This window comes from Pimephales promelas, chromosome 11, assembly GCF_988280905.1.
Source record: "Pimephales promelas chromosome 11, fPimPro1.hap1.1, whole genome shotgun sequence".
Taxonomy (NCBI): domain Eukaryota; kingdom Metazoa; phylum Chordata; class Actinopteri; order Cypriniformes; family Leuciscidae; genus Pimephales; species Pimephales promelas.
The window spans coordinates 3085313-3105405 of NC_142779.1; the positions used below are offsets into that span (position 1 = coordinate 3085313).

The following is a 20093-nucleotide window of genomic DNA, read 5'->3' on the forward strand; positions in this document are numbered from 1 at the left end:
AGCTCATACAGAACGCTGCTGCCAGGATTCTGAGCAGGACCAGAAAATATGAACACATCACACCAGTCCTCAGGTCTTTACACTGGCTGCCAGTTACATTTAGGATTGATTTTAAAATATTATTACTGGTATATAAATCATTTAATGGGTTAGGACCTCAATATATTGCAGATATGCTCACTGAATATAAACCCAACAGATCACTCAGCTCATTAGGATCACATCAGCTAGAAATACCAAGGGTTCACTCTAAGCATGGAGAGTCTGCTTTTAGCTATTATGCCAGCCGCAGCTGGAACCAGCTTCCAGAAGAGATCAGGTGTGCTCCTACATTAGTCACATTCAAATCCAGACTCAAAACACATCTGTTTAGCTGTGCATTTACTGAATGAGCACTGTGCCACTGTTCGTCCGACTGTTACTGCACTTCATTTCATCCTAAATAGTTTTAATTTTCTGTATTTTATTTTTATCATAATTTTTATTTTTCATTATTTCTAATTTTTTATTCTAAACTGTTTTAATTATTCTGATTTCTTTTGATTATTTTAATTTCTTCTATGTAAAGCACTTTGAATTGCCATTGTGTATGAAATGTGCTATATAAATAAACTTGCCTTGCCTTGCCATTATAAACCGCTATTTTTATAATGGGAGAAATGCTACGCGGGATGTCCATATCTCAGCTCTGGAAGGGTCTAGAGCCTCCATTAAAAAAAACGACAGTGTTACCCCTTTCGTTTTTTTGGGGGGGGGGTCGAAATTTTGAGTTTCTCTGATCTTCTTGAAACTCTGGATTATGATAGAGGGCCGCGAGACTTTGACCTGAGTGCAAAAATGGAGGCTCTAGACCCTTCCTGAGCTAAGATATTGCGATCCCACGTAGCATTTATCCCATTATAAACCATTATTTTTATAATGGGATAAATGCTACGCGGGATGTCAATATCTCAGCTCTGGAAGGGTCTAGAGCCTCCATTTTTGCACTCAGGTCTAAGTCTCATGGCCCTTACAATCCAGAGTTTCAAGAAGATCAGAGAAACTCAAAATTTCGACCCCCCCCCCCCCCAAAAAAAACGACAGTGTTACCCCTTTCCTTTTTTTGGGGGGGGGTTAAAATTTTGAGTTTCTCTGATCTCCTTGAAACTCTGGATTCTGATAGAGGGCCATGAGACTTAGACCTGAGTGCAAAAATGGAGGCTCAACTTACACATGTTCAGAAATGTATGTATTAAAAAATTAATATGTAGAAAAAGACTTAAATACAAAAAATATTAACCTATATTCTTGAAATCTAAAGGAAGAAAAATATGTTGAGGTATCCATATTCACACACTCAATAATTGCGAGGAATGTAATCTTAGATTAGGAATGTTCTTTTTTGTTGTTGTTGCATTTAATTGTTCTTTTTCAACTCATGGTCTAATTGTTTTATATTATGTTTAACCTGCAAACATTTTTGTTGATAGATTTTAGAATACATACATTTCAGATGATGATGTGACATTGAAACCATTTTGTTATTCCACAGAGCACTTATGGCCTCTGAATAAACATATAGAGTAGAACGAATAAAATGCAGCAGGCTACATCAATGAATCACATTATTCATTTTTAATTTATTTTAGACAATGAATTAAAAAAAAGGAAGAAAGTGACCGCTGTATTTAAATTCCCTTACTAGCATTGCCGTCAATGGTAAAAGAACACAAAAGTAATTCAGCATTTCTGTGGAAAAATATACAAACAAATACAATAAAAATATCTACACACAAAAAAAAAAAAAAACCAATCACAATAAAAAGATGAAAAATGCCTCAAGTGTTAAAAAGAAAATCATTTACAATAGACTCTCTGAAACCTTTTTCACAACTGTACCTTTTAGACGAGACATAGAAGTTCTGCTATATTACAGTGTTTATATATGCTTTGTATGTAGTTACGTGATAAATACTGTGGGAATTTAGCAAAACTTTATATTTTTAATAGATTTATGTATTACACAGTACTACAAATATGAATACTATAAGCCACGCGTCCCTTTTCACCTTCTAAAGCAACAGTGTGTCACTGATATCACAAATACGCACCTGATCCAAAGTGTCCAGGCATTCACCAGATACAAATGTCCTTAAAATGCTTCTTGAGCAAATAAAGTCCTTTGCGGTGACACAATCTAATGAGAATCTAGAAACACACAAGAGCCGAAAGAAAAATATCTGCAGCGGTGTGTACAAACAAATATAAATAAATAGAAAAGCTTCATATACATGCAGGGTGAATACAAAGTACAGTAAATGCATGAACTATATTCAGTATAAGTGTGTTTACTGACAGAATGGTGAGGCTGTCGGGTCAAAGGTTTTAAAGACGTCCCTCAGGGGCCTGTCTTTCTTCTTACTGTCTTTGTCGTCCTCATCCTCTTGCGGAGTCCCACCGGCAGACCCCACAGGTTTGTTCTGGCGTGGGTCCGTGTAAGCAGGCCGTATCAGTCCTGCCAGTGCCTGGATGGGCAAGTTGTGCACAGCGGGAGCTGGCGAGCACGGAGACGCTGGCATTACTGTAGCCACAGGAGGAGGATTTGACGTACAGCCACTCGCGTTGCTCTCAGAGTCATCGACTGGACTGTTCTCGTCTTTTTCCATCCCCGCTCCCTGTGACGGCGAGGCATGTGGTGGAGAGCTTTGGAGCTTTAGGATACTCGACTTTTTAGGCTGCTCCTCGCTTTCGCGTTTCGGCGAGAGTAAGCTGTGATTGCGCGGATCGTATAAACTGATCCCACTTAACAGCGTGGTTGGACTATCGAGACCTGCACTGATGGAAGATGCCAGACGGGGAGCATATGGAGGCAACTTCTCCGAATCGGGCTTGGCGGGTTGGTTTGAGGATCCACGCTGTAGCCGTGGATCGCCTCCTCCTGTCACGCCCGGAGGCTTGGAGTCCAGGCTCCCAGATCGGCTGATTCTGGGATCGAGAGTCTTGTGAGTACGTGGGTCCAAGGGCTTATCCGGATGATGGTGGCGAGAATCTCCCGTTCTACCGGGAGGGCTCCCGAGTCGACTAACACCCTCCTTAAAGCGGGCGGCTGCGAGACGTTGATCAGGAGGAGACGGAGTCGCTGATGGGGGATGATCCGGAGGGGAGGAAAGGGTACGGTTTAGTTGAGCATCTGCTATTAAAGGTGGGAGCGGCAGGTTTATGGAGTGCTCCTGTTTGGGAATCAACAAAGGAATGAGGTCTTCCGGAGCCCAAACCACGGTTTGAGCAAAGGCCGGACGCTGGAGGAGAATATCCACCCGGATGTGACTAAACGGCTTAATCTGACAGCGCGGGTCTCGCAGCGTGGCTCCAGGACTGGGATCCAATGGGATCAAGGCTGCTCTTTCCCTTAGCTCTCGTTCAAACTCCTCATCATCCTCTCCAGTGGGCGGTTTGTGGGACCTGGAGGGGTTTGGGTGGCGATGAGCATCAGGTTTGGAGGCATCCATAGGTTTCATCTTGCGTGGGTCTCTGGCAAGCCTGGGATCCCCGACACCATCTCCAGCGTCTTTCCTGGGGTCTGGAGGTCGCTGCCGGGGGTCGGTTTTTATTCGAGGATCGCCGGGCAACGATCGCTCCTTTTGGAGTCTAGGGTCGGCTGGAGGCGTGCTCGTCTGGTTTTTCAGCATATCGTTCTGCTTCTTTAGAGAATTAATGATGGCTGTTACGCTACTGCCCTCTTCCTCGTCACTGGAGTACCAATTAGGGGTTTCATCTAACAAACAGAAATTATTTTAGAATATGAACTTTCAAACCAGAACCAAGAACTATTCTTTGCTAATTTATTACTATCCAATAATAACACTGGTTTGACTATATAAAATTGTAAAATTGTTGGAATTAGGGATGGGCATGATTAATCGACGATCGATTATTGATCATTAAGAATTTCGTTGATCACGTTTGTTAATTTGTTAACGATTATCATTAAAATAATGCTGCTGCGTTGCGTAGTGTGAGTGGAAAGTGAACGTGTTCCCCGGGCTGGTGATGTTAGCGCGGAGGTACCTGTCAACGTCAGTCCCCTCATCAGAGCGGTGTTTTCAGCGGCTGGACTGAAGCATTTGTTTACATTTGACGCATCCGCACGAACGTGAAGGTGTGCGCGGCAAAAATGAAGTCATTGCGGTATTCGGTGTTTCACAGTCAGGCGAGCGCGTCGAGTGTAAACACCTCGTCCGTTTGGGGAGGTGCGCGCGCAGTCTGCAGAGACTCACTTGCGCTGAAGAGCCAGGTGAAAGTGCAAACAAGGATTGATGGTCACCATGCAGGTTGCGGTCGCGTCTGACCCCAGATCATGTCATCAACATGCTTATCTTTCTCAACAAAAATCAGTAGACTGGAGCAGAAGTTGTATGCGAGTTATTTTTTATGAGGCTTTTAAGTAGCCTAGCCTAATTGATTGTTAGGTAGGCTAATCTCTCTCACCTTTTCTCGACTCTGTGCCTTGGATAGTTGATTTTTTGGATGGTTGATATTTTGACAAAACCTGTCAGATCTAAATATTATTATGTTTTTGGTTAAGTTTTTTTTTTTATTATTTATTATTTTGGAACAAACGAGGGTCTTACGAGGGTCTCACGCAGCTGCAGGTTCAGAGCACCGCCGCACATATCTTCAAATTTCGCCTGACCGAAGGCCCAGTTTAACTGCCACAAGTTGATCGTCTTTTAATAAAGATCTAATCGAGGAAAAACACACTGTATTTTTGTATTTTAATTGCATTTTTAATTTATAAAAAGTTAAATAAATAAAAAATTTGAATGTAAAAATATTAATGATTAATCGATAGTCGATCGTTAATCCTTCTGACGATTGAATAAGAAAATTTAATCGAATGCCCATCCTTAGTTAGAATTATGCAGGAATTATGTAATTTTGTAGGCAAACGCTTGATTATTACAAGTTATAAAATGATCTACACAAATTAACCTAGTTTTAATGAATTTCGAAGTGTGAATCTAAAGACAACTAGGCTGTAAAAGTAGATATTGAGTAATGAGTTTTCCTGTTCATCATGATGTTAAATATCCCAAGGAACCTCTGTAGTCCCATTTAGCCGCTTGATGGTGTGCCTTTTTCAAGACGTAAAAACTTTTCAAAAACTCACAAGTGGTGGCATTCTGACATATAATTAAAAACAGTGTGGCTAAAGGTATAAACAATTGAAATTTAAGACTTTTTAATACCACTTCTAAATTAAATTTAAGACCAAACTTACGATGGAAATATATATATACACAAATATAAGTAAAAATTTTGCAGACTGAAAGTTGTCCTGTATGAACAAAATGACGGATGTTTTTCATGACTTTCATGAGGCATGTCTCTAACACACACACACACACACACACACACAGGTTACGTTACATTGTAGAAAATATTCAACCTGCCTGGCAGAACAATTGCCTTTGCCTGCATCTTTGCGGTGACATGACTAACATATTTAAAACCTATCTAATCTGAATTTAAGACAATTTAATACTTTTTAAGGCCTTATTTTTAGGAAAATTGATTTAAGTTTTTAATACTATTTAATGACCCGCGGCCACCCTGAAATATCTTAGCTTGTGTTAACCACAGACCTTATTTTAAACATTTAACCAAAAACGCATTGACTTCAGGACGACGGAACCAGAAGTAAAAAAACGTTTTTCCCATTTTCCGAACTTATTCCCGCAGCACGCCATTGTTCAAAGTTAAAGCAATATTGTTGCACATTGTTTATTTTTCAACATCCCTCTCTAACCTTTCTCTCTGTTGGGAGGTGCAGACCCTTGTCCACATCCCTCGTCCCTATGGGAGTCGGAGTCTTGCTTGTTCTGGTTTAGATGTAAAAGCAAAACCTTCTGTACAGCTGGCAGGAAGTCCTGCATCCCACTGGAATTAGTGTTACCATGTGGCTGGGAGTCCTGGATGGGTCCCTCGTCTGTAGGTGCAACACAAACAGGATAGTTCATAAATATCAAGCTTTAGAAGGATCTATTAATGGAAACAAACTTTTTAAAGCTAAATGAAGACCTACCTCCTTGGGCCAGAGACTGACTGCTAAACAAGTTCTTGAAGAACTCGGAGGGCATCTGGCCCATGTTTGGGAAAGGCATTTTCATTTGCATGTCAGGCACAGGTTGAAATGGAGCCCCCTGGTGATTCAATGGAGGATGGTTCATGTGCTGCATGTTGACGTGGAAAGGAGGCGGCTGGCCTGGAGGTGGCATTGGAGAGCACTGACCAAAGCCTTGGGGTGGAGGTTGGCCTGGAGGACTCTGGGGCATTCCTGGACCTGTGAACGGTAGGGGAGGGCTCCTTATGGAGCCCGGCTGAGGGGGGTGGGAAGGATTGGGTGGAGAAGACATCATATTCCCAGTTTGCATATCCTCAGGGCTACTTCCAAACTGTGGACCACCTTGAAACTGTCCAGCAGGAGGAGACGCACTGTTGTAGAAATTAGGCCTGCAATAAAAAACACACACAAAAATATATATATATATAATATCATAACTAGAGTGATGACCGTATTTCATTTGGACTATTGGAAGGAAAAAGTTTGTGAACTTTACTTTTCTAGCATTTTGAATAAGTAATTCATCCAAGCCAACAACAATTCTCAATTTTAAAGTCGTTTGACTTGCAAAAACGTAGATGGGAATCCACTATTCATTATGGTTATATCAGATGTAAACAGACCAATCTCGACCAAAATTTCTGGATGCAAATGCCAAAGGTACCTTAGAGCAATCTTCTGTGCCAAGTCCACAGTAGGCTGAACTTTGATCTCAAACAGAGAGGGGATCTTCTTTCCTCCATCCGGGGGACTTCCAGGCCCAGGGGTCGGCAACAATCCCACTCCGGGAGGGGGTTTAGGCAATGGGGCAATTCCTTGTTTTCTCAGATCTGCTAACTCCATCTCATCTTCATTGACAGTTTCCTCATCTGTATTTAGGATCTAAAATGTGCAACATCAGTCAGGTATCCATTGCATGCTTTATTTGTTACAAAATATTTAAAATTAGCTAGATGTGAGATTGATATTTCCATACATGTGGCTGGTGTCATATATTGCTTGCACTACACTTACAAGTCATCTTTTGTCATCTCAATTGTTGAAAGTTACAAGTTACAAGTTCAAAAGTTACATAAAAAAGTAAATTGATCTAATTTGAATCTGAAAAGTTAGACTTGTTACCCCTTGTTGGTCAGACTAGTTCTTAAGACACAGTCTTAACATATTGGCTGTTTATGCATCTTGGCACTGGACTGCATATAAAGTGCTAAAAAAAACATAATTTCGAGTCTGGAACTGGAGAGTTGCTGAGAACACATTTTTTATTCCCATTGCATAGCTGAGCAAAGCACATTATCCCAGGTTACTTAAAATGATCTGGAATCAGTGCATTTTAAACATGCATAAAGTGCATGTAAACTGAATGTTAAGCCCTTACCTTGTCCAAAAGTTCCTTGGTAACATCGGTTAAAGGCTCATGGGAAAACTTGCAGTTATCTCCTTGATAACACTTTGCTCCGGTGTGAAAGAACTTGCAAGGATACTCACATACACTTTAGGGTCAAGGTCCAAAACAAGGAAATAATAAAGCTGCAAGCATAAATTAAAAGGCCCAAGCACAAAGAAGTCACGGTAAGTCATGCCAGCATCAGACCAACGTTAACAATGACAAGACATATTAAGATAATTTAAGGCAAAATGGCTGAAAAAACTGTCACTGGTATACTATTTACAGGTGGGACTTTGACCAAATTGATGAGTTGTGGTTAGAGTAAGGTCATAATGACACATGCAAAGTTTGGTGTCAATATGCCAAAGCATTGCAGAGACACAGACTCATTTCGTCTATTGACACGAAATCCATAACTTTTTGCCAACATGGTCATGATTTGAGTCAAATTTTGTGAAAATCGGACAGATGGTCTTTAAAAAGTAGGTTTTAAAGAAAATCTAAATGGCGGACAGGAAGTTCATCCGACTATGACAACATTTGTATCTTTGTTCTCAACATGACCTAAGAAATGGCATTACAATAGGGCTAATTTGATCAAACTATTAACATTTTTGGAAATTTCATTATAATTTTAATTCAGGGCATGGTGCTGGTGCCACTTACCGAGTTTCGTAACGATGTGCACATAAAATATAGCATTTGACAACAAAAGTTAAAAATGGCCGACGCCCAAAATGTAATATTTGGCCAAACCTTTCATAAGTCATAAGCAAAAATGGAAATTTTTCATATCTCCCGATCTCGAGGTGGCTCTGTGTCGAAACTGTGCAGGTACACTTAGGTCATGGCTGTCATTACACACACCAAGTTTGGTCAGAATACACTAAAGCGTTGTGGAGATATAGCCTCACGTCCAATTTGTCTCTTCATCGAATTCTTTGGCGCATTATTCGAGAACGGATTGACAAATCAACTTGGTCTGAAGATGATCTGGTGTAATTTTTTTTCAAGCCCTTACGATTCAAAAGTTATTAGCATAAACGTAAGTGAAACTTTGGACAGTTGGCGCTAGAGGGATTGCATTAAGAAACTATAAAATTGTCGTGGTTAATGTTCAGACTGTCCTCTATCTGTGTGCCAAATTTCATAACTTTACAACAAGTGGGTCTATGGGCTGCCATAGACTTAGACATAATAGCAGAAGAAAAAGAAGAACTCTAACGATTAAAATAGGTGCCTACGCACCTTCAGTGCTTGGCTAACGAGACAAAACCATAAAGACATGTGAAGATTATCTCATTTACAGTTAATCTGTAAAAAAAAAACTCGTTTTGAAAGGATATTGTGCATGTATATACAGATATCCCCTTTGGTACAGTATCCCTGGACATAAAATTTGCACAGTTCCTTTTTCTTCTCTGGAACAACATGATCATGTTCAAACTTGCACTGGTCCCCCTGTAAGCAATATGAATAAAAGATCTTACATTTTTAACAAATATTAATTAAACCGAAATGTTTATCCATGTGATATAGTTTTGTAATAGCTTACTTTGATGCATCGATCCTCAAGGAAATATTTACAAATGTGCCTCCCATTGTGTTCAACCGTATGTTGATTAATGAATTCCTGGCTCATGATTGGACGCTTCTTCTGGAAACTGGGCGGACTTTTAGATTCCTGCTACGAAATATATGACAACATATAAAAAGAGTGCTTTGAGATCCTAATGGTGAAAAAAATGGTGATCCTAAATTCTCACCATGTCTCCTCCACCCTGCTCTCCTCCTCGACCACGGCCGCGGCCCCAGTTCTTGCCCTTTTGTTTCTTATTTTTGTTGGGCATTCCTCGCCCCCTGCCAAGCGCACCACGACCTCTACCACGTTGCCCACCAACTATATAACAAGTAAAAGAAAAAGACAGAAGATTGTGGGTTCAGTCTTCAAATGAATTTCAAAGCAGACCTCTATAATATTTTGAAGTAAACAAACATACACTGCTGTTGTTGTCCCTTCATATTTGGTCTCTTGGCCTGGTCCCTTGGTGGCCCTCCTCTGCCACGACCAGATGACTCCTTAGCATGTTTGTATTTAGACAACTCCTCAGTGAAATCATCCTCGTCATCATAGTCATATTTTTCTTCACTGTAGTCACTGTATTTGTCCAGATCGCTGTTTTTGTGCTGCATTGATCTCGGTGGTTTAACAGGTTCATTTTCCCGCTAGCATCATAGGTAGAAAGAGAAATTAATTGAGCGGGATGATGATGAAATTTGAAATTCAGTATCCCAAACCCTGAACTCACCTGAGCCAACTCGGAGTCATGGTCACGATATGTCCCTTTGCTCTTCTTGCTCTTAGGTCTTTCTTGATGCTCATGCTCAGAGTCATAGCTGTCCGAGCTGGAGCCACTGGATGGAGAGTGATGCTGAAATTGGAAAACATTGGGGAAGAAAAGCATTAAAACAAAAGGGAAAAACTAGGGCTGCCAGTTTAACGCATTATTAACGGTGTTAAATCAAACCCATTTTAACAGCGTTCATTTTTTTATCGGCCAGGCAAACTTTGTCGTTTTTTCACATGCTTTTGAAACAGGATGCGGCATACGTGGTAGAGCCAGACCGATATATCGGCCGATATTAGGCATTTTCCAAAATATCGGTATCGGCAGTTATAATCGCCGATAAATTAATATTTCAAAAACAAAAATGGACGAAACACGCTTCAATCATCTCTCCTTGGCCAGTTATATTGAAAATGTATGCTTTACAATTTGCAGTATGACGTTATCTATAGCTAAATTATGGCTCATCATAGACTAGCTAACCACAAAGCTAGCTAATACCACTATCATCAGTGGAAGAACGCTAACGTTAACATTAATAAGCTTGGAAACCACAATGAACTTTGTATTGTACAATGTAAGTTATACTTGCGAGGAGTGAACATTTAGATATAGAGAAAAAGTATCAAACGTATCTTGTGAATAAAAGTTAGCTTTTCTTTTACACGTGTGTGAAATCCAATGACGCCAAGTGTGCGTTGCAGACTGTCGTTCTGTAATGGATTTAGATTAGAATCGCCAAATAGTAGGTTTTAGAAGGCGGGCAGCAACTGATGATTGAAAATGGTTTGATGTAGCTTGATGGAAAGAATTTAAAAAGTGCAGGTAAAGGGATAAGCAAGCTGACATTGTAATTATAAGGTAGCTTATTGTAGGGACTAATTATTATTTTATTTATCAGAACTTTAATATATTTTGATGTTCCTCTATTCTATTGTGACAATAATAGAAACAAGTTTTTTTTTTTAAATGCTTTATCATATTTTTTTAGTTAAAACTCATAAATAACTACAAATAACTATGATAGGGAAATCTGTTAATGTTTTGTTGCACGTTTCTGAAAAAATAAAAATAAAATTAAAAATATCCGCCGATATATTGGAATATCAGATTTTAAAACCCAAAAATATTTGTATCGGTATCGGCCTTCAAAATCCTTTATCAGTCGGGCTCTAATGCGTGGCACTGCGCTCTGAAACCCATTTATTTCAATGGTCGACCAAAGAGTGCAAGCGGATCTAGCTAGACCAGAAACAAAACAAATTGATTGGGCTTGCGAGCGGGCCAAATAGTAGGTTAACGTTACGTTTTGAGTGGATGACGAGCGCAAGAAGCCAAAATGGATGCCAATACGATTCTGAATGGAAAGTTAGCTTTTAAAAAGTTGCCAAATGGTTCCATTGACAAGACCAAAGTGATTTGTGTGTTTTGTCGTTGTGAACTGAGCAATCATCATCGCAGCACGTCCAGTCAAATACCGCTTGATGATGGCCAAGCACACACACACACACACAGCGGATGCGACTTCTCAATATCAGGACCTCATCAGTATTTCTTTCACCCTTTTATTGATGGACAGTGTTAAATTGTGTGAGAGAGTATTTATTCCAAGTGAGAAAGTGTGAATTTGAACACAGTATATGCCAATGATGTTTTCAACAACGCAAGCCGATCCACTTTTCCATGTTGATAAGAGCATTAAAATAAGAAAAAGTAACGGAACAAAATTAAATGAAAAGACATTTAGAATAGATAAAAATGTGCCATGAATTGCGATTAATCGCGAGTTAACTATGACATTAACGCGACTAAATATTTCAATCGTTTGACAGCACTAAAACAAACAAAAAAGACTTTTAAAAAAAAAAGCAAAATGCAATGATAGATAGGATTACCTTTTGTCGGTCTCGTCTCCTCCTCTTCAACCGTCGCTTTTCTTTTATTTTCCTGTGTCGCTTTCGCGAATGCCGGTGTGACTTCTCGTCTTTTACCTTCTCTTTGTCTTTCTCGACCGCTTCAGACTCTTCCTTAGTTTCCTTTACTTCTTCTATGCTTATGCCTTCATCATCAATTTCTCCATCCTCCAATTCACCATCCTCCCTGTAAACAAAAGTTTGAGCATTTCATTAAAAAAAAGGATCAAATCAGTGAAATAAATAAACATTCTAGGCAAAACAGTCTCCATTGTTTCCATAAAAACACTATTATTAATGTGCATACTCAGTTAGGAGTTTGTTATGAAGTATTAAAGAATAATGCCAAAAAGCATCCACCCACAATGCTCTTGCAACCTCAAGAACATCCTAGAAACTGCATAGCAATGCACTGGCAAACACCCAAAACACAATAGTATAGTGTCGTTCAGTTTTGCTTGGGCAACAACACTCGTTTTTATCAGTACATAAAATCTTTACATAGTAAATCTAAAAGTAAAAATATCTAAAAACAACATTATACACAAATTAATTAACAAATTAACATTATACAATAAATTATATTGTAAAGATCATAGGCTAGATATGAACATTACAATTTGCTTGCTTTTCATCATAATTATATATATATATATATATATATATATATATATATATATATATATATATATATATATATGAAGAGTTCAGATGCAAAAGCCTCTAAATGCCATTTGAAATTTTCTTCTTTAATGATGATTTTTATCAAACTTGTATATTTAAGTTCAGTAATTTCATTTAAATAACATTATTTAAGTGAAATCACTGAACTTAAATATACAAGTTTGATAAAAATCATCATTAAAGAAGAAAATTTCAAATGGCATTTAGAGGCTTTTGCATCTGAACTCTTCATATATATATATATATATATATATATATATATATATATATATATATATATATATATAAAATGCAACAATGGAAAACTCTTTTTAAATTAAAACAAAAATGAGTGAATGTTTGTTTAGCCAGTTGTCAAATTCACAACATTTTCTCAGCATTAAAGTCTGGCGCGAGAACAAGGACACGATAACACTGAGGCTCTGAAGGTCTCTCAGTTTTAGACAAAGTAGAAAGAAACCAAGATCTATTGGATTTTTACATGCCTGGGTATTACAGCTAAATAAATGGACTTTACATAGTGACTTAGCATTGAACATGCAAAAAAATGGCCCTTAGTGTGTTTACAAACCCAACGAGAAAATGTTTCTACACGTTTGCAAACAGGAGGATGTGGTCACTATGTACATGAGATTAGTGGTTTAAATTTGGCTAAATTTAGATGGAAATTAAATGCATGTAATTCACACACAGAGGTGCTACAATGCTGTAAAGACAGCTGGCATGGTTTGGAATTGAAATGTTTTTGCATGTGGATCCTGTCAAGGCCAAGCCAGCAATCTCTTTATTCAATAATGCATGCTATATATCACTGTTGGGTTGGCCATATTTGCAACTGAAGTGCAATTATATTAATGGGATATAAATGCATATGAATCGGTGTCAGAAACTATTTAGGACAAAAAATTCTCCAAAATGCTGTATATAAGTAGGGAGGGGGGAAATGTTATGTTACATGACTTAATATTTATTTTTTTCTAGGAGTTCAAAAACATGACAATTAAAAAAAATGATTTAACATCAATCATGCAAATGAAATTTGACAAAAATGGGCAACACAGAGTTATAAAAATTGTGATGGATCTTGCACGATAACTTCAGGAATGCATGAAAGAAAATAAACCTTGGATAATTCCAGAGTTGCATAAACTATCCTCATAAATGCCTATTGCAACATTAATGGAGAAGCAAACTCTTGTTGGATTAAAACCAATTGGGATGTGAATGTTTGTTTCAATGAACTGATTCAACACTTTCTAACAATTTGACAAATATGAACACGCAGTGTGATGTTATAAACAGTGTGATGATGAATGGTGCTCAATAAAACCATGAATGCATTAAAGAAAATAAATTGGGCCAGTTTTCATGTCAAATTAACAATGGGCAGATAAACTTATGTCAGACTCTGTCAACCTGACCTGGTTTACGATTACAACAGCTCAACGCATGGCTTACAAAGCCACAACTGTCCTGCCACGAATCCCTACCAGACATGTTTTCCTTTCCCAGGTGGGCGGGGCGATTGTACGTGAGTGGGCGGGGCATAACAGCCATTTACATATTCAACAGCTTTGAAACGACTTTAACATTACTGTAATAATAACCAGCTACAGCCTTCTACAAAACCCCAAATGTCCTTCAAATCAACTAGATAAGAGTGCAAACCAAATGGGGGTAAACAATGCAAACTGACAAAGATGAGCAGTGTCACTTGCTTTCCTCTGTAACCAATATGAAAATGAAAGTGCATGCAGGAAAATATGACCACTACTTAGTGAACTAGGGGGAAAGGCCTGTCCAAAAAACGAAAACGAAGACTTGCCGTTGAAAAAAAAAAACATGATAGGTGCCAAAAGATTCACATTCACACACATGAACCTGCACAGTGAAGCATTTGCAGATAAGAACATGTTTACTCGACCTTTCTTCCCCTGTCAGCTCACAGTCTGTCATGTTTTTGGCAAGTGCGGGGCTTGGGGGACTGGAGAAGAGGCTCACAAAAGCCATGATGGTTAGAAACGCAACTGGCCCTTCTCCGCAACCAGAGTTAGGAGCATCAGTCACTCGTTGGCTGAAGGTTTTGATATACTGACAGTCTGGAGAAAAACTCACGGTTTACACGTCTCAACAACACATGAGACGCTTAACAGACATTATATCCGGTCTCATGTTTAACGCTGTCTCAACACAGCTTTGATACCCTCAGCTTTGTTTATGTCCCCGGCGGTTTCACAGATGACCTGGTGCGAGACTGCAGACGCAGAATATAGTGTTTATAATCGAAGGTTTTTTCGGGATCTTCCACAGTCATGGCGGCCGCAACACTTTCGTGAAAATGGCTGCAAGGATCTTGCAGCAGCTAGTGGCCCCGCCCAGTTTGTGTTCGGAGCCAATCACTGGCCTTTCCACCGTTGCGAATCTGTATTGTCTGGCTCTACTATTGGTTGGAGCACTGGCGCCTAAGTGCGAGGGTAATTTTCTGTCGATCTATTGGTTGTGGCAGATGCCAATCATTTTGCTCACGGCGTACAAGTTAGTATGACGCACTATTTATGTTCTGATGTTTATGACTTTGTTAACGGTTCCGTTTTTATCATTTTAACAATTAATTTTCTGAAGTATTCCAATATACTTAGCCCCTGCACATGTTGTGGCGTTTAATAAACAAGAAAACAAATAAATACACACATACATTAGCCTACATTTAAAGACTAATATTTAATACGACGGTATGAGGTGCAAATCATAAGATCGGAGTTAAAAAGTCTTAGAAAAAAACATGACAAAGGCTTAAAAGATTTAAGGTATAACTTACATTCCTATAGCAATACCAAAGTACTATATGCAGCATTTGCCATAAATAACCGGTCTATTGTGTGTAAATGAATGACTGCAAGCTTCCATAGCTAATTACAATATTGTGAAGTACTTTTTAAAAAGAAATCAACAATCTCAAGCATCACAACATAGTAGCAAATCTCTAGCATAAACTTTCATTGCTTATAGATACAGAAATGATGTGTACACTATGCTTGTGATTCAATTGTATAGAATTAGAAAATAAAGCATATCTTCTGTGGCCAAAATAATAATAAATAGGCCTAATATTTCGTTTGGAGTCACACTAGCCTTATATATTTTATGTTTCCTGAGACATATTCATTGAATTCAAAGATAAAGATGCTTCTGATCTGTCACTTGTGTCCTCAGGTGGTTTTGTCATGTGTCGCCTTATCCATATCACTAAAGTTGGAAACACCGGCAATGTAAATCCGAGAAAAAAGGCAGCCATTGCCCAAAGTACATGTTCTGTGATTTGTGATTTCTCCTCTGAAACAAAGAGACAAAGCAAGTCATTTGAGTTTTCACATAATTGATCACAATGCTCCTATGAATTATTTATGCCCTTCTGAATCACTTACCATAGGTTTTTCTCAATATCCCATCCAGGCTTAAGTGTTGAGTCTCACAGGTAACATCGTGAGCACTCATCTTAATAAGGCTAAGATAGGAGGTCATCTGAAATGTGCCATCTCTGTGCGGGAGTATTCCAGTACTTGATACACCAAAATAGACCGGCCTTCCTTTTCGGGTCCAACGCACTCGGATGACATTCGGATAGAAGCCATGCACAACACATTTAAGATATTTCTGATCCTGTTCTCCTCCAGCAGATAAAACCACTGCTGGTTTTGCTACATTGAAGGGGGGGAAAAAACAAGTAACACTTTACACAAAATGATGAAATTGTCTTGTTGAAATTTTGAAATGTATGTATAAATATAAGAGGGCAATGAGGGTTGCTTTGTTTAAATGTAGCCTACCTGCCCTAGATAGGGAATTGTTGGACTTTAAGAAGACAGTTTTCACAGCAGAGCACACCATCTTTAGTTTTTCTTCTTTCCTCTTAATGTATTCCACATGTTTTCTCTCTTCTTCTAACATTTTACCAGGTTCACTGGTAGCAACCACAGCTTTCTTCACCAAATCCACATGCATGATGTCTTTCCCATCATACCCATAGCTCCATGTATGGTCTACTTGCCCTTGACTGTCGAAAGCGCACTCAATGAACTGCTGGTATGCATGTTCTTCTAATGGAAAACAATAACATCAACTAGTTATTGTAGTCAATTATTTCAAATGAAAATATGCACAGAACATTGATACTGGTTCATTCTCAAAGTGGTATAATGGCTTTAATATAATGGTTCAACCTTTCTGACATCATTTAGAGGAATTACATCTGTTGGACCAAGGTTATGTTGTTATAAAATCTATGGCAGATATCAGCATTCACTCTAAAAAACGATTCGTTGGCTGAACAACCATTACTTATAAAAGTAATTGGATCAAACATAAAAAATTAAGTATTCATAACTTTTCAACGTTTACTTAAAATATATAGTGTGTGTGTAACCCCTTCACCCAGGTCCTACTCGCCCCGCTCCGAGCGGGCCTCGAACCCGGGTCTCCGGCGTGAGAGTCGGGCGCTCTAGCAAGGAGGCTAAAGACTGCAGCCTCTAGCGTCTGTCGCTAGAGCGTCTATTGAGATCGGGGAGTGAGGTTTTACTCGCACAGCAACTACTAGCTGGCCTCCGTTACACTCACCCCCCTAAACCTCACTCTCATCCGGGTCACGGCACCATTGTAACCCCCTTTTCTGGTTCATTCTTTCGACCCTCCCGGAAAGGACCACACGGAGACAGAGTCGAGACGATTCAACATCCATCAAGTGTTTACTGGAGATATGTGAAATAACACCATACAGACTTGAAATACAGCTCATCCGGGTCACGGCACCAATGTAACCCCTTCACCCAGGTCCTACTCGCCCCGCTCCGAGCGGGCCTCGAACCCGGGTCTCCGGCGTGAGAGTCGGGCGCTCTAGCAAGGAGGCTAAAGACTGCAGCCTCTAGCGTCTGTCGCTAGAGCGTCTATTGAGATCGGGGAGTGAGGTTTTACTCGCACAGCAACTACTAGCTGGCCTCCGTTACATGTGTAACACAAAAATATAAGTTACTAGGTGCACTTAAATGTATGTATAAATAAAATGAAAAATACATAAGGCATGTCAACTTGCGTCAAAATTAAGTAAATCTAGCATATCATTTTAAGTAACTATATTAGCCACGTGATATGCAATTTCCCGTGATGCCTATCCAGACAAAAATTTTAAGCCATTTTATTTCACAGCACATGTGAAGACGTTGAGAAGAGGTAAGCTTATTTTTTGTACTTAGGCCTACACATGATCATTTATTGCATTTTTGGTCAAGAAATTTACTTTTAACTGAATTTCAGAATTGCTACAAATTGTGCATCAACAATTAGAAACGTGTTACTTACGAATGTAAACGTTTTTAGTCTACATGTTAATGAATGAAATAAGTGTTTTGCACGCGAGTATTTGAAGAGTATATTGTGTTTTTTCAAAATATATGACCATGATGTTGGCTTATGCATTAATGGTGTGTTCACACAGAACGTGAATTTAATTACTTGCGATAGCAGATTACATTCATAGTCAATGCAAAGACGCGAAGACGCATCATTCGCGCCGGGCGTCGCGAATTGGGTGACTCGTTTGCCGCGAAAGTCTTCCTCGGTAGAAAAATTTGAACTTGAGCGGGCTGCGGAAGATTCAAGCATCTAACTAGACGCGACGTGTTTGACGCGTTCGGTTACCAATTCGGACGGCGCTTTCTCCCCCACGGATAGCCTAGATTATAGGCCTACTTTATTAGCGAGTTGTTTTTGGATAAAACAAATGTACCTTGCATATTTACAAATTCCCATATTCTCTATCTATACATGGATTGTGGGGAAGGGGGCTTAACGTTAACATAAATATTACATTCAAAAACACATTGCCTACAGCTCCGTGTGCACAATTTATCATTAAATAATGGCAATCTTGATTCTAGCACAATATTATTCCTAAATGACAGCGACATTCAGTAAATTAAACCTTCAAAATTATTATCAAAATAAGTAAATACCCTTTAAACAAAAGTTTAGCTTCAAATAAAGATTGTAGATCTACTGTTTTGCAGTAGTTACTGAAGAGATTCGTTCAAAACCTCTGGACAAAAGTCATTAATTAACTTCTGTTTTGTTTAAATTAATAGATATTAATAGACACATTTTTATATTTATAGGCATTTAATAATGGACTAATTTGTTACATTTAATTGTTTTTTATTGATTTTTGAAAAAAATAAATATATAAGCCTATATATCTTCTGCCCACCAAGCCTTCTTTGATCCAAGAAAAAACTGTAATATTGTGACTATTATTATTATTATTTTAACAACTATTTTCTATTTTAATATATTTTAAGATGCAATTTAAAAGTTTTGGGTAAAAAATAAATAATAAAGTGAAATGCTTTATTGTGTGTGATTTGCATGTTTAATTTATTTTAAGACATGTAAGCTGAAGATCTAAAATAAGTTAAAATGGTTGGTTCAACTGATTTAATTGTCTTATTTTTATATATAAATGAGCTTAAATGTTAAGTAAACAGAACTAAGATTTGTTTTGATCTCACATGGCCTGCACTGTGTTGGATTTACTTAAAAGATATATGCACCATTTTTGCGTCATACTTTTTAAGTAATCCGTAATCATTTAATTAAGTAAATTTTTAACTTGGTATAATTTTACATAAAATAAACTTAAATATTTGAGTTCACGTGACATTCTTTACTTAAAAATATATGTAACGTGATGCATACATTTTTAAGTAAAGAATGTTGCGTGAACTCAAATAATTAAGTACATATAACAAAGATTTTCTTGTTAATTTTAAGTAAAATTATTCCAAGTTGGGATTACTTAAAAAGTATGATGCAAAAATGGTGCATATATATTTTAAGTAAATCCAACACATCATTTTTTAGAGTGCAGATTATTGACATACATTTATTTCTTCCCTTCACAAATGCATTGCACATGAATCCAAATTCAACGTTCAAATAAAGTTTCCTCCTTTATTTTATTTCCCCACAGTGATATAGCCAATTGACCAATTGACAGATGCTACAAGCAAGTAAATTGTTCTTTATTTACATACACTGTAAAAAAAAAATGTTGACGGTTTTACTTAAAAAAGTGAGTAACCTGGTTGCCTTAAAATTTTAAGTTTATTGAACTGGAAAAAGTGAGTTAATGCAATGAAGGAGATTAATTTAACCATCAGAAACTCAAAATTATATGTTATCTGAACTAAATAAATTATTTAAGTTGATTTGACAAAAGAAAAAATGTTGTGATTACTACACTGTAAAAAAAATATTGTTGGTTTAACTGGAAAAAGTGAGTTAATACAGTGAAGTAGATTAATTAAACCATCAGAAACTCAAAATAATAAGTTATCTTAGCTAAATAAATTATTATAAAGTTGATTTGACAAAAGAAAATATGTTGTGATAACAAATCTTGAAAATATTTTTTACAGCTATAAAGTATATTGTCAAAAAGGGTAATCCAGGACAGTCCTACCTGCACCAAGAATGATTTCATGAAAAGCCAAAATGAGGAGAAAAGCCAGCATTTTGCTCTGACAGTCCTCGATTACATTGAGTAAAATGTGAAAGTGAAAAAACAAATTCTTTGAAATGATACCACAGGAAGTAGCCTACAAAAG

At 38.0% G+C, this 20093-nt stretch overlaps 2 protein-coding genes across 3 annotated transcripts; both read right to left on the reverse strand.

The window, feature by feature from the left end:
* Positions 1–1599: 1599 nt before the first annotated feature.
* On the reverse strand, positions 1600–14803 carry zc3h6 (zinc finger CCCH-type containing 6). 2 transcript variants are annotated; one of them, XM_039653911.2, is made up of 12 exons: positions 14363–14803; positions 11737–11941; positions 9803–9925; positions 9494–9719; positions 9260–9393; positions 9049–9177; positions 8840–8954; positions 7482–7591; positions 6768–6985; positions 6065–6492; positions 5789–5968; positions 1600–3754 (listed from the first exon to the last, which is right to left on the reverse strand). In XM_039653911.2, the coding sequence occupies exons 1-12, from the start codon at positions 14446–14448 to the stop codon at positions 2328–2330; spliced, it is 3381 nt and encodes a 1126-aa protein (XP_039509845.2). In that variant the 5' UTR covers positions 14449–14803; the 3' UTR covers positions 1600–2327. The 2 variants fall into 2 exon arrangements, with proteins under 2 accessions (XP_039509845.2, XP_039509844.2); XM_039653910.2 differs by having other exon boundaries at positions 9049–9180; positions 14363–14802.
* A 341-nt stretch (positions 14804–15144) lies between these two features.
* Positions 15145–20055, reverse strand: LOC120479609 (H-2 class II histocompatibility antigen, E-D alpha chain). The gene is made up of 4 exons (XM_039672282.2): positions 19949–20055; positions 16266–16535; positions 15864–16136; positions 15145–15771 (listed from the first exon to the last, which is right to left on the reverse strand). The coding sequence occupies exons 1-4, from the start codon at positions 19998–20000 to the stop codon at positions 15581–15583; spliced, it is 786 nt and encodes a 261-aa protein (XP_039528216.2). The 5' UTR covers positions 20001–20055; the 3' UTR covers positions 15145–15580.
* Positions 20056–20093: the final 38 nt, after the last annotated feature.